Below are 12,401 nucleotides of genomic sequence, written 5' to 3'. Positions count from 1 at the left end.
ACTTCCCATTTTCTTACCCTGACACTCCACAAAGGGGAGGAATATCCCACTGTCCATCAGCTCCTGAGGCCTGAGACCTGGCAGGGAGTGAAGGATGATCCCTGGGTTTGGGGTGCTCTGTCCTACTCAGAGCTGACAGCAAGGGGCTCTTCCCACATCCAGGAATAAATAGACAAATAAATAAATGCACACCATCACTCCTGCACTGGAATGTCTTGTGGAAATTACAGCCTTATTCTGAAGTATTTCTGCCGTAAAAGTGATGAGACTCATACTGAGCACCTCGTTAGCTCCCAGCACCAGCACTGCCTGGAATGGTTATTCAGCAATTAGGGCTCAGATTAAAGCTAAACAGATACAGTGCACCTCTGCAAAGAACACCTGAACCACGAGATCAAATTACCAAAAATCTCTCTGCTTTTCCCTCAATTACAGCAGCTAAAGCTAAAAAAAAAAAATTAAAAAAAAAAAGGCAAAATACTGTGCCAGATCCTTCAGAAATGCACAGACAACCTCAGCAGTCACACATCAGGCCTCCCACATCCCCCAGCCCTCCAGACTGTCACTGGAAAGTACCTGCTCAGCTTTGTTTACAAGGGATTTCTTCTGCTAAGGACTTTTTTTTTTTCTCACTCACCCACCCTCTCTCCCCAGATCTCCTCTCACCAATCTGCTCCTCCTACCAGCAGGGAATCTTTCCCGGGGTTTCAAGCCAGCAGAAGGTTCCACCACACAGAAACCACCAGGCCTGGTGCATTTAGGCAATACTGAGGAGTATTAGAAGTTAACCATGCTGTGCAGGGCTCCATGGAGCCTGGAAAATCACACATTATATAACGCTCTGGGAGCAGCAGATTCTCCTCAGCAGCTCCACCAGTGATTTATACCTGCACACAAAAATCAGCTGCAAGGGAAGTGGCCACAACTGCAAAAGAACCCTAAATTCAGATGCTCAGGCTGTAATGGATCCAGCAAATTTCCAGCCTGGCACTCCTTCCCAGCACGGAGAGAACATTCTAGAAGCCTGACGGATTTGGGGATAGTTCTGTTTACTTTGGGGTGTTTTTTTTTAATAATGAAACTCTGTGGTTTATAAGCAGACCGGGTTTTTTTTTTCCCTTTTTTTTTCCCTAAGATTTAGTTTGTTTTTTCTCAAAGCCCCCCCCTTAAAATAACGGATGTTTAAACCATATTTAGAGGCTCAGCTAAAGCAACTAATGAGTGTTAGGTAAGATGTCTCTCCATGTAGAACAATCTGTTCCAAAAGTTACCAAAAATAGCAATTCTCTAAACACTGCTGTGATGCAATATTTAACCCTTTGCTGCTGCTGCAGCAGCAGCTGAATCTGACCATTTTCCCCCAAACCCAGCGAGCGCTGCAGGAGCTCTCCTTACCCAGGCTGGTCGGTTTGATCAGCTCATCCAGCAAGTCGTAAAAGGGGAGTTTCTGCAGCTTGATGTCGGGGTGCACGGGGTGCAGGGCCGAGGTGAGGTGGGGCAGTTCCAGTTCGTGTTTGGGTCCCAGCAGCGACACGGGGAGCAGGGGGGACGTGGCGGGGTGGCCGTCGTAGCCCAGCTGTGGAATGGTGGAAGGCGACAGCGTGGCCGGCATGGAGCTCGAGTGCACGCTGGGGATGGACAGGTCTGCTGGGGTCATGATTTTCTGGGGGAACCTTCTCCTATAGAGTTCTTTGATTTTCATCTGGACGGCGGGGCTGCAGCCGGCCTTGAGCAGGTGCAGGGCTTTGGTCAGCAGTTCGTGTTTGCGGCCGTGCTTGTTCCTGCCCGCGTAGCCCAGCAGCACCTGCAGCTCCGAAACTCGAAGGCTCATAACCATTTGCTTCAAAGAAACAAAACAGAGGGTTAGCAGGTGACTCCCAGAATCCTCACCAGAAACAAAACAAAGGGTTAACGGGGGAATTCAGCACCCTCACCCAAGGCTTGTAACCATTTGCTTCAAAGAAACAAAACAAAGGGTTAACAGGTGAATTCAGCACCCTCACCAGAAACAAAACAGAGCGTCAACAGGTGACCTTCAGCATCCTCACAAACAAAACAAAGGGTTAACAGGTGAATTCAGCACCCTCACCAGAAACAAAACAAAGGGTTAACAGGGGACTTCAGCACCCTTACCCAGGCTTATAACCATTTGCTTCAAAGAAACAAACCAAAGGGTTAACAGGTGACTTTCAGCACCCTCAACAGGGCTCAGAACCATTTACTTCAAAGAAACAAAACAAAGGGTTAACAGGTGAATTCAGCACCCTCACCCAAGGCTTATAATCATTTACTTCAAAGAAACAAATCAAAGGGTTAACAGGTGACTTGAGCATTCTCATCAGAAATAAAACAAAGGGTTAACAGGTGACTTTAGCCCCCTCACCAAGGCTCAGAACCATTTGTTTCAAAGAAACAAACCAAAGGGTTAACAGGTGAATTCAGCACCCTCACCAGAAACAAAACAAAGGGTTAACAGGGGACTTGAGCATCCTCACCCAAGGCTCAAAACCATTCGCTTCGAAGAAGCAAAACAAAGAGTTAACAGGTGACTTCAGTGTCCTCACCATAAAAAACCCCAAAGGGTTATCAGGTGAATTCAGCACCCTCACCAGAAACAAAACAAAGGGTTAACAGCTGACTTCAGTATCCTCACCATAAACAAAACAAAGGGTTAACAGGTGACTTTCACCCCCCTCACCCAGGGCTTATAACCGTTTGCTTCAAAGAAACAAACCAAAGGCTTAACAGGTAAATTCAGCACCCTCGCCAAGGCTCAGAACCATTTGCTTCAAAGAAACAAAACAAAGGGTTAACAGGTGAATTCCAGAATCCTCAGCAGAAACAAAACAAAAGAATTAACAGGTGACTTCAGCATCCTCACGACACCAGAAAGGGCTTGAAGCCCGTTAAGCATTAAGTTTTCAAGGCTCTGTGCCCCTGCTCTGCCCCCTTTTACACTGCTCAGGTATTTAATACAATGCTCAGTAGTTATTACAATGCTCAGTGTTTATTTTCGAGTCTGCAATGAGAGATTTCTAAAGGCATTTCCATTCCGTGGGCAAAAAGCTGAGCAAAGGACTCGGTGCAAAATAAAGGTTGTAACTAATTATTTTTTAATCGCTTGCTAGAATCTTTGATGGTACGGATTTTTTTCTTGCTCTAGCTGGATGTAAAAGCAGTTGTACACTGACAACATCCAAGCTGTGCCAGTCCTCAACTCCAAACAGCAATTCCACGAGCCTCCCTCAGCTTCTGCCATGCAGCAGAACTGGTCCACACAGGTTCAAAGCAAGGAGATCAATGACAGTGCAAGGAGAGAGAACATAATCCCATTTGAGCCTTGTCACCTTCCTGGGTTAAAGGAAACTTCCTCCCCTTCCAGCTCTGCTCTTCTCCCAGCAGAGCTGTGGGTCCTGTTTGAGTGGGAAGCTGGGCTTTGCCCTCTGCTAATTAGCATCTTCATTAGCACAGCCATTTAGTGCCTCCCAACAGGATCCAATGAATCACACCGGTACAACTTGTCACCTGTTCCACTTCTCCCGGAACTGAGAAAAACACTTCCCAAACCAGTGAAACCAGTAAGCACCAGTGTGCATCAACTGGGCAGGCAGGAGCCAGAAAATCAACTTCAGGGCCTGGTTTTTATTGAAAAATACATTTCAGAGCTCGACAGGGGCTTGCTCATCATCAGAAGGCCTGAGACACCAGCTGGGAGGATGATATCCCTGCAGAAGTTTGGATTCCCAAGGAATCGTACAGAAATGCAATGCCTACAAGCCATCGATGTGACAGGCTGCCTGAATCTTCTGCATGAAACACCCTGAGCATTCTGTAGCAAACCCCAGAAGATCTGATTCCAAACAACACTTGATGGATGGATTTGGGACCAAAGCAGCTAATGCAGGACACGAGGGAGGGCTCTGCAATTTCCCAGCCACTGAAGGATGGAGACCCAGACCAGAATTTCCATTTGACATCTCTGAATTTGACTACAAATGCTCCCATCCTCTCTGGTCCTTCAAACTGTGCAAAGTGCTCAGTCTCCAACACTGCTCTGATTTTTTCCACATTAATTCCTCAAACCTCAAGTGCCAAGACTAGAAAGGTGCTACCCTTGGCTTTAAGAAAACCAGCCCAAAACTCCCACCATCTCCTCAGAGCTTCAGTACCTGCAAGAGATCTTCACTGCCCAGGTGTCCACGGGAGGTTTTCCCTCCACTGAAACTGCTCCTGGTATTTAAAAGCCCTAAATGAGATGATTCATGTCTTTAATGAGGTTTGCAGTCAAATTTGCCACAAGATTTCTGCTCTGCTGAACCACAGCTCGGGAACCTTGCTGCAAATCCTTGCTGCAGCCTTCCACAAACCCTTTGGATAGAACTGGAGTTCTTTTCTTTCCCTGAATACCCCAAGAACCTTCTTCACACTTAACTCTGAGACTGTCAGAGAGCCACTAATGAGAACAGACGAGGTACTTGGTAAGAAATGAAGATGTCTTAAAAGAATAAGGCATTTCAGCTCCAATCTGAAGTGTTGACAGCTGAAAGGAAAGTGAAACAAATAGATTTGAAACATGGAAAAACACTATTTATAATGCTATACAAACACTTCTTCAACAGAATGAGTAGTTACAGCTGAAGGGTTTCATGCCACCACCATTAAAAGTCACTTCCTGAACAGGCAGAACCTCTCAGAGCTTCACTCTGTTCTTGTTTTGCGATAAACTCACGGGCTCAGCTCGCCAAGAGCACAAGAGGATTAAGAAATAACCGAGGCAAGGGAGAAGCTCCTGCTCCACGCTGGATCATTTCCATTTTTAAGGTAAAGGCGAGCTGGAATGAGCACACAGAGAGCAGGGGCCATGCTGGAGCCAGCCTCAGAGCCCAAAACAAACAAAATCCCCACATCTTCCCCACCCGGCGCATTCCTCGCACAGGAGGACAAGAACAATTTTGTTTGCAGCGTTCAGGGCCCTGACAGATCCATCCTTAAAACCAGCAATAAACCTGGTGTGTTTATTATACTTTCGTAATTTATAGATAAACCTCCTATCCACATCACAGGGAGGCAATGCCTCAAACCATGCCCACCTTGCACAGGGCACTGCCAGGGGTCGGTGCCCCTGGGAAGCTGAGCTGGGAAAAGTCTCCTACAACATCCACAGGAGAATTCCTGTCCCTCCTCCAATCCAGCTGTGGTTTACAGGACCCAACCTGTGGGAAATGGATTTGTAAGAGATAAGAAATGCTGACTCAGAAATGCCATGGAACAGGACAGACACTGCTGACAGAGAAAGAACTAGAAACAATTTCAAAGGATGGCCTTACAAATAAAACTAGATATTTTAGAGAAATAGAACTGTGAAAGATGCATTGTGGTAGGACCCACAAGGGGTAATTTTAGACTATTAGCTTTAAGGCATTTACAGCATGGTGTGGCTAAAGCTGATAGTCCAAGAAACACTTTAATGTAATTAGGAAATAGTTGGCCTCTGACTGTGATGGTGTGAATTATAACATCTGTATTGTCTCACCCTTCACATGAGACTGAAAATGGAATAAAAGTTTTAAACCACCTCTCAGTTGCCCCATCTCAGGGTCAGAAAAGGGCATAATCTGACACCAAGCCAGCTCCACCAGCAGAAACCCAAGCCCTCTCCATGCTCTGATCCATGGTATCCTGAGCCTGGGACAGGCAGGATAACACAGCAGGGGAACAACCCAAGTGCTGCCAAACACACCAGGAAAATCCAGGAAAAGCCTCAATTTCTCCCATTTTCTCTGTCACATCTCACCTCACCTCAACTCCAAGCGCTCGCTGGCTCAGCTGCAGCAGCAGAGCTGAAGGGCAAAGACACAAAGAGTTTTGCTGCAGGAAATGTTGCTTTTCTCTCCTGTTGCCTGCAGCAGTGGAGCACAGAGATCACTGGCACCTGCCAGGTACAAACCCCAGCACAAAGACTGCCCCCAAATAACAAACAACTGCCCCAGCCCTGGCTGCTGAGCAGAACGAGCAAAATGTGGGGATTTCTCTATCCTAACAGGAAATAAAGTAACAAAACAACGGCAAAAAGCTGAACTGCAGAGAAATGAAAGGACAGGCAGGGCTCCCAAGGACTGGCTGCAGAGAAATCCTGCACGCTGCAATTCCAGGTGTTGGGCTGGGGGAACATTCATTCCTGCAAACAGCACTGCAGTGCACGAGGAGCTGATGCTGTTTGGCTCTAAAAAGGTCGAGGTTTTGGCACTCAGTTTCAAACTGGTTTCCAACAAATCCCAGCATCAAGCACGCACTGGTATTGTGCATTCTGGCACTGAGGGAGCACTCAGGGCTCAAAAAGAGGATGAGGATGGTGAGAAACATTTTTCAGAGAGCGAAAGTCAGAAGATGCTTTCCAAAAACCCAGCTTGGCAGGGGGTGGTGGCACATTTCTGCTCTGCCTGCCTGTGAAGACCTTCCTGGAGTGAGGAAGGGATCTCTGAACACACCCCTGACATTTCCTGCTCCACAACCCAACCCAACCCAACCCAACCGCGTGTTCCTGCACCAAAACTGCATCACCCATGGATTCCTTATCCCTGCATCCCAACATCCCAGCAGCACAGCCTTCCCAAACCCCTCAGGGCGTTTGCTGCCATCCAACCAGCCCCACAACTGTCTGTGAGAGGTGGGACAGAGGCCAGGCTGTTTTCCCACCTCCCTGTGCTCACTGGGTCCAACCTGGGCCATTTTTCCGGCTGTGTCATCCCATGCATCCCAAATTTCTGTGTGTTGAGGAAACACTCGGAAAGAATCCACCTGGAAACAAGGAGTATTCCACCCAGGAGATTTGGAAAAGAAATAATTGAAGTATATGTTGAAATATAATAATTGAAACCAAATAATTGAAATACATGGGAGTAATCCATGGGCAGCACTGATGTCATTGCCCTCAGGCTCTCTGGGTGATCATCCATAGGGAAGGGATCTTCTACCTACAGCTCTTGCCCAAAATAATCAGGACATTTTTTAAAAAGCTATTCAAGATGAAAACTGGTGAAGGTAAGAATCATTTACTTGGATTTTCTCTGCAACAGCAGGGATGAAATTTGGCTTTCCACACAAACCCAGATGTTCCAGCCAAGGAAAAATTCCCAAACTGAGCTCAAGGAATTCCAGCCCTCAGCACAGAGCATTTCAGGAGTAGCATCTTGTCTCCATGACCCATGAAAATTGGGAATTAAGCTTAAAAATAAATAAAATCCAAGTGTTGGTGCCTCTGGATAAGACATTCCCTGGATAACCTGTGGCTGGTCTCACAGGCACTGATTATTCAGGCAAATAATCTGTGAACCTGAATTATTTCCCCCATTTTTAGAAGGGAGGGATTTATCTGAGAGGTAAAAACCAATATTTAGTTATATTTTTAATAAACTGTGCAGCATCCACAGAGTGATGGACAAGGCTGAGCATTTTTCACCCATCCAGCAGCACCAAAACCGTCCTCAAAGCAGAATATTCAAATCCAAGTTTGATCCATGTTTTTTTTTTTTTTAAAGATATTTCTCCAGTTATCAACCCTAGGATCTATCAGGAGAATCCAACGAGTTATTCCTGGATGTTTATGATAAGTAGAAGCAGGGAATAAGCTCCAAAACATATTTAAATTATTTGCCAGCACAAGAAGAAGCATTTGGCTTGGGCCCACACCACATTCTGTGCCTAAAGCAATCCAGCAGGTTCTCCCCAGTCCTCCAAGCATTAACCTGAAAGATTAAGGGGGGAGAAAAATAGGAATGAAATAAAAAAATCACCTCAAACCCCAGTGAAAAGATGGAAGAGAATGAGTAAAAAGAGAGAAAAAAAGAAATGGGAGATCACTGATTTATAAACATCAATTTCAGGCAGTGACAGTAAATTTGTTATTGAAACACAGTGATTAGCTTTAGTGATCTTTTAGTAATTAAGGGTCATTATGACAGAAGAGAGCAGCAAATTCCTTCAAAGGTGAAGGCCAACACAAATGGAAATCTCTCCCTTATCAAAAAGGAATTCTGTAATCACTTCTAAAAGACAGGTTAAAAAAAAATTAAAATTGATCTTTTTTTTCTCTAACAAAAGCAACAAGGAAGTGTCAGATGAGTATGGAAATGGTTCTGAATGAATCCCAGTAAACTCCAGCCCCCAGCTGTAAAAATACAGCTCCTGCAAGCTCTGAGCAGCCTCCTTAACCCTGCGAGGAATGTTCTGGAAAAGTGACACTCACACAGAACTCCTGGCTTCTGGCATATTTCAGATTTGTGAACCTGGCCAATCACAAAGGTTAAAACATCCCCATTTTTAATAACCCCCATCCCCTAACCCTAAATCCCACCTGCAAGGCTCACCCAAGGGAAGGAACTCTCAGTGCTGAACTATAAAAATCGAGCTCTTTCTCCCAAAAATCTGCAGGAGGGAGCGAAGCAAGCCCCGGGAAGCTGCAGTGACAGCCTGGGACTTCCTGCCTTTGTCCAGCAACCAAAACAGCCACAGGTTGGAGCCCCTGCAATTCAAAGCAGAGCAGAGGCACAGGAGAACAATCATAAAGATGCAACATCCTTTAAGGAGGGTTTCATCAGGAAAAGCTCTTCTTCGGCTGGAGTGGCACCTGCAAGGTTTTGGGAATGAAGGCAGAACTAGAGGAGTAAAGGAACCAGGCAGTAGCAGGTATAAATATGATTTTGTTGCACATACAGGAGGCTTTCCTCATCAAAGAAAGCTCTGTTTACACAGGGTATCAGTGCTGAAAGGCCAGGTCGTAACTGTGGGAGCAAACTGAACAGCTAACAAGAAAAACAGGCTTGAAACAGTGAAAATCAGCCAACCAAACAACGCTGGAAATGCCCAAACAGCCTGGGCAGAGCTGCTGAGGGCGCCCCCAGAGATCTGGGCTTCCTTAAATTCAAGCTGCATTCCTGATTTTCCCCAGCAATGCATTCCCTGCCACAGAGCTGCAGCCAGCAGGTGTTATTTACCTTTGCAGGCTCACAAACAGCAGATTTCCTTCTCAATTCCATGGCTGCAAACCTATTTATAGAAACATTCTGACCCTCGAACCAGCCTTTTCAGCCTTAACCATTCTGTGATCGTGCCATTTTAAGCTCAGGTTCTATAGCTTTAAGCTCAGTGCTAACATGAAGAAGCTGGCAGGGAGGAGATCATAAAAACTGCAGCACTTGAAGTGGAAGCTTCTGGGCAGGATCTCCCACCAAAATCCTTCTGCACCTGCCCATGGGACTGGTACAGAACTTGGAATTCCACAGATAATAATTAATCCAAGGAATATTCCCCTGGCAAGCACTTCTTCTAGTTTATTATGTTGGTGAAACCTGACTATCCCCAAATTCAGTGAGTTTTAGGAAGCTCAGTGATGCTTTTTTTCATACCTGAATAAATGCCCAAATTCAGTTTTAGGAAGCCCAGTGATGCTGTTTCATACCTGAACACCGATAAATTGAAATTCCAGCCTGTAAATTCCAGCCAGAGCTCTCCAGCTGATCCCACCCCAGTGATGTTACCGAGTTCTTTGGCATGTCTGTCACTGCCTGGATCCCAAAAACCCACAGTGATGAAAGTCCCAAAACTCAGTGACGAGTGACAGGATATTGGAAAAACAAACAGAGGCAGCTCCAGCCCCCTGAACTGCTGCTGGCCAAAGGCAGAATTTGCAATTTTTAACATAATCCCCATCTCTTACAGGTTGTCCTGTGCTTTTGGCAGATGCCTGTGGGATTTGGCTGTGCTCTGGGAGATGGGAAATACCTAAACCTGGCACTTTAGTGCCCTTCTAGACCTCAAATCCAGCCCTTTTCCTACAGTTTTTTCCTCTCAGAGGGAGATCGGGCCAAACTGGACAACCACACACCCCAAATTCAGAGTTTGCCCACTTGAGCCCTGTGGGGCTTTTGTGGTATTCAGCCCAAGTGTGTGACCAGACCCCCAAATTCAGAGTTTGCTCACTGAGCCCTGTGGGTTTTTTCGTAGGATCCAGCCAGAGCCCCCAAATTCAGAGTTTTCCCCTGAGCCCTGCGGGGTTTTTTGTAGGATCCAGCCAGAGCCCCCAAATTCAGAGTTTTCCACTGAAGCCTGTGGGGTTTTCTGTAGGATCCAGGCAGAGCCCCCAAATTCAGAGTTTTCCCCTGAGCCCTGCGGGGTTTTTGTGTGGTGACAATGAGGACACACCAGCCACGCTGGGCAGAGCTGCTGGGGCAGGGATTTGCTCCAGCTGTGAGAGAGATTTGTTAGGAGAAGTCTGCCAAGACTTAAGTCATGTCTAAAGCAGGTTTGATTTAAAGCAAGCCCCGTTTTATCTTAATCCGTAACGAAAGTTTTACCAGGCCCAGGAGAATTTCCCTGCTAGGTGAAGGATATTATTGCTTTTGGTATTAAATAAGGTTGCTGACACAGTGGTAATCTCCATTTTCTTGGAGACTCCAGGTTCTTTTCAGCCATGCTTAAACTTAATTGTGCCTGGTGTTTTTTCTCTTAGCAGCTGGGAATGATTTCGAGCAAAGGCAGAAATTCCAGTTTAGGAATTCCTGGATCTGACACAGGAGCCTCTCTGCAAACACACCTGAGGCTAAGGGTGAAGACAATTATTTGGGAGAGGGTCACTGCCAGACAAATTGACTTTTTATGAAGGATATTCTTCACCAAAGCCTTGCTGGCTGACACAAGAGCCAGCTCCTCTGGGATGAGGTGCACTGGAGCCCCAGGCAGATGCAGACAGATGTGCAAAGAGCTTCCTAAACCCAGTGTCCACTCAGGATCACAGCTTCTAATCAAAATAAAACAACTGTCAGAGCACTCAGGCACAGTCTGAAATGCTGTCTGTCTGTAAAAAAAGATGGGACCAAGAAGCCACATGGGAGGTCACAAATGCACATGGATTTCCCCTCCCTCCGTGGTTTAAAACAATAAAATATCCGCTGTGGAATCCACAATTAACACAGAAGAAATGGTCCCAGCAGCTCTTGGGGTGATTTGGGATTTCCAGACTGGATTTTCCTGTCAGACTCCCTTTCCCAACCAGAGACAAGCTCTGCTCACTTCCTAAATATCTCAAATACCTGCGTGAAGCACAGGGAGCTTTTGTAAGTGAATTTGGAGGGAAAGCTGGAGAAGAATGCACCTGGAATTCCATGAATGTACTCCAGGAGCAGCTCCCAGAGCCTGTCAGCAGCAGGACACACTCACCAAGAGCAACATTCCCACACCCAGGGGGATGTTTGCTGGTAAAACTCTGGAAATCTCTGCTGCACCAACAGCCAGCATTGCTTGGCCTGTGTTGGTCACCTCCAGCCTGATTAAAATAAATTACTGACATAAGAGATGCGGATGTGCCTCCAAGATTTGAAAATACTATCTTATTTCTGTACCTTGCAAAGTGATTTATTCCCCACGTGGCCTAAGTGAAAAATTAGTTATCCACTAAAACTTTGCTATTAATTAGCTCCAAATGAGCTAACACTTCAAGAGATGAGATTATGCACTCAAATACACCCAAACTATCCCCTTTTTTCTCCTCATTTGTCCCATTTTCCAGGATGCAGCACAGGAGACAGACGACATCAGCCCTGACTATTATTCTGGTATCTCAAGAAGTTTTAATTAAGAATCATATTAAATTTGGATACTGAATTGCAAAGTGCTGAACAGCAGGGTGAAGGCAGTACATAATTGAATCTCATTTCCCTGAAAAGTAACCAATGGCTCTGCTAATGCCCCAAGAGAGGGAAAACTGCAAAACTGGAGTGATCAGCTCACAATTCACACTGGAAAAAGGAAAAAATCACGAAAGCCAAACTGGAACATGACAAAATTCATGGTTTCTTTCGGAATTTGAGACAAAATTCCCTTCAAGAAATTAATTCCCAAGGCTGGAGCTCAGGCTTTGTCAGGGGGTACCAAGGACCAGGATCACCCTGGTCACATCCATCCCACTGGAGGTTTGTTGGGATTTTCCCTGGAATACAGAAAAAACCTCCACTAACAGCTCCAAAACAGCTTAAAATGGGGGAAAAAAGGGGGGGGAAAAAGGGGGGGGGAAAAAGGGGGGGGGAAAAAGGGGGGGGGAAAAAGGGGGGGGAAAAAAGGGGGGGAAAAAGGGGGGGGAAAAAGGGGGGGGGAAAAAGGGGGGGGAAAAAGGGGGGGGAAAAAGGGGGGAGAAAAGGGGGAGAGAAAAAAGGGGGGGGAAAAGGGGGGGGAAAAGGGGGGGGAAAACGGGGGGGGAAAACGGGGGGGGAAAACGGGGGGGGAAAACGGGGGGGGGAAACGGGGGGGGGAAACGGGGGGGGGAAACGGGGGGGGGAAACGGGGGGGGGAAACGGGGGGGGAAACGGGGGGGGGAAACGGGGGGGGAAACGGGGGGGGAAACGGGGGGG

The 12,401-nt window shown here is 46.5% G+C and overlaps 1 protein-coding gene across 1 annotated transcript in view; it reads right to left on the bottom strand.

Moving 5' to 3' along the window:
- PIAS1 (protein inhibitor of activated STAT 1) overlaps nucleotides 1–12,401 on the bottom strand; it is a 54,947-nt gene that overhangs the window by 29,628 nt on the left and 12,918 nt on the right. Inside the window, 1 exon segment of the mRNA XM_066559128.1 lies at nucleotides 1,396–1,840. Coding sequence (XP_066415225.1) covers nucleotides 1,396–1,840 — 445 coding nt within the window.

Source organism: Molothrus aeneus, chromosome 13 (assembly GCF_037042795.1).
Source record: "Molothrus aeneus isolate 106 chromosome 13, BPBGC_Maene_1.0, whole genome shotgun sequence".
In the NCBI taxonomy this organism is placed as follows: Eukaryota; Metazoa; Chordata; class Aves; order Passeriformes; family Icteridae; genus Molothrus; species Molothrus aeneus.
This window is presented reverse-complemented; position numbering and strand designations above follow the sequence as displayed.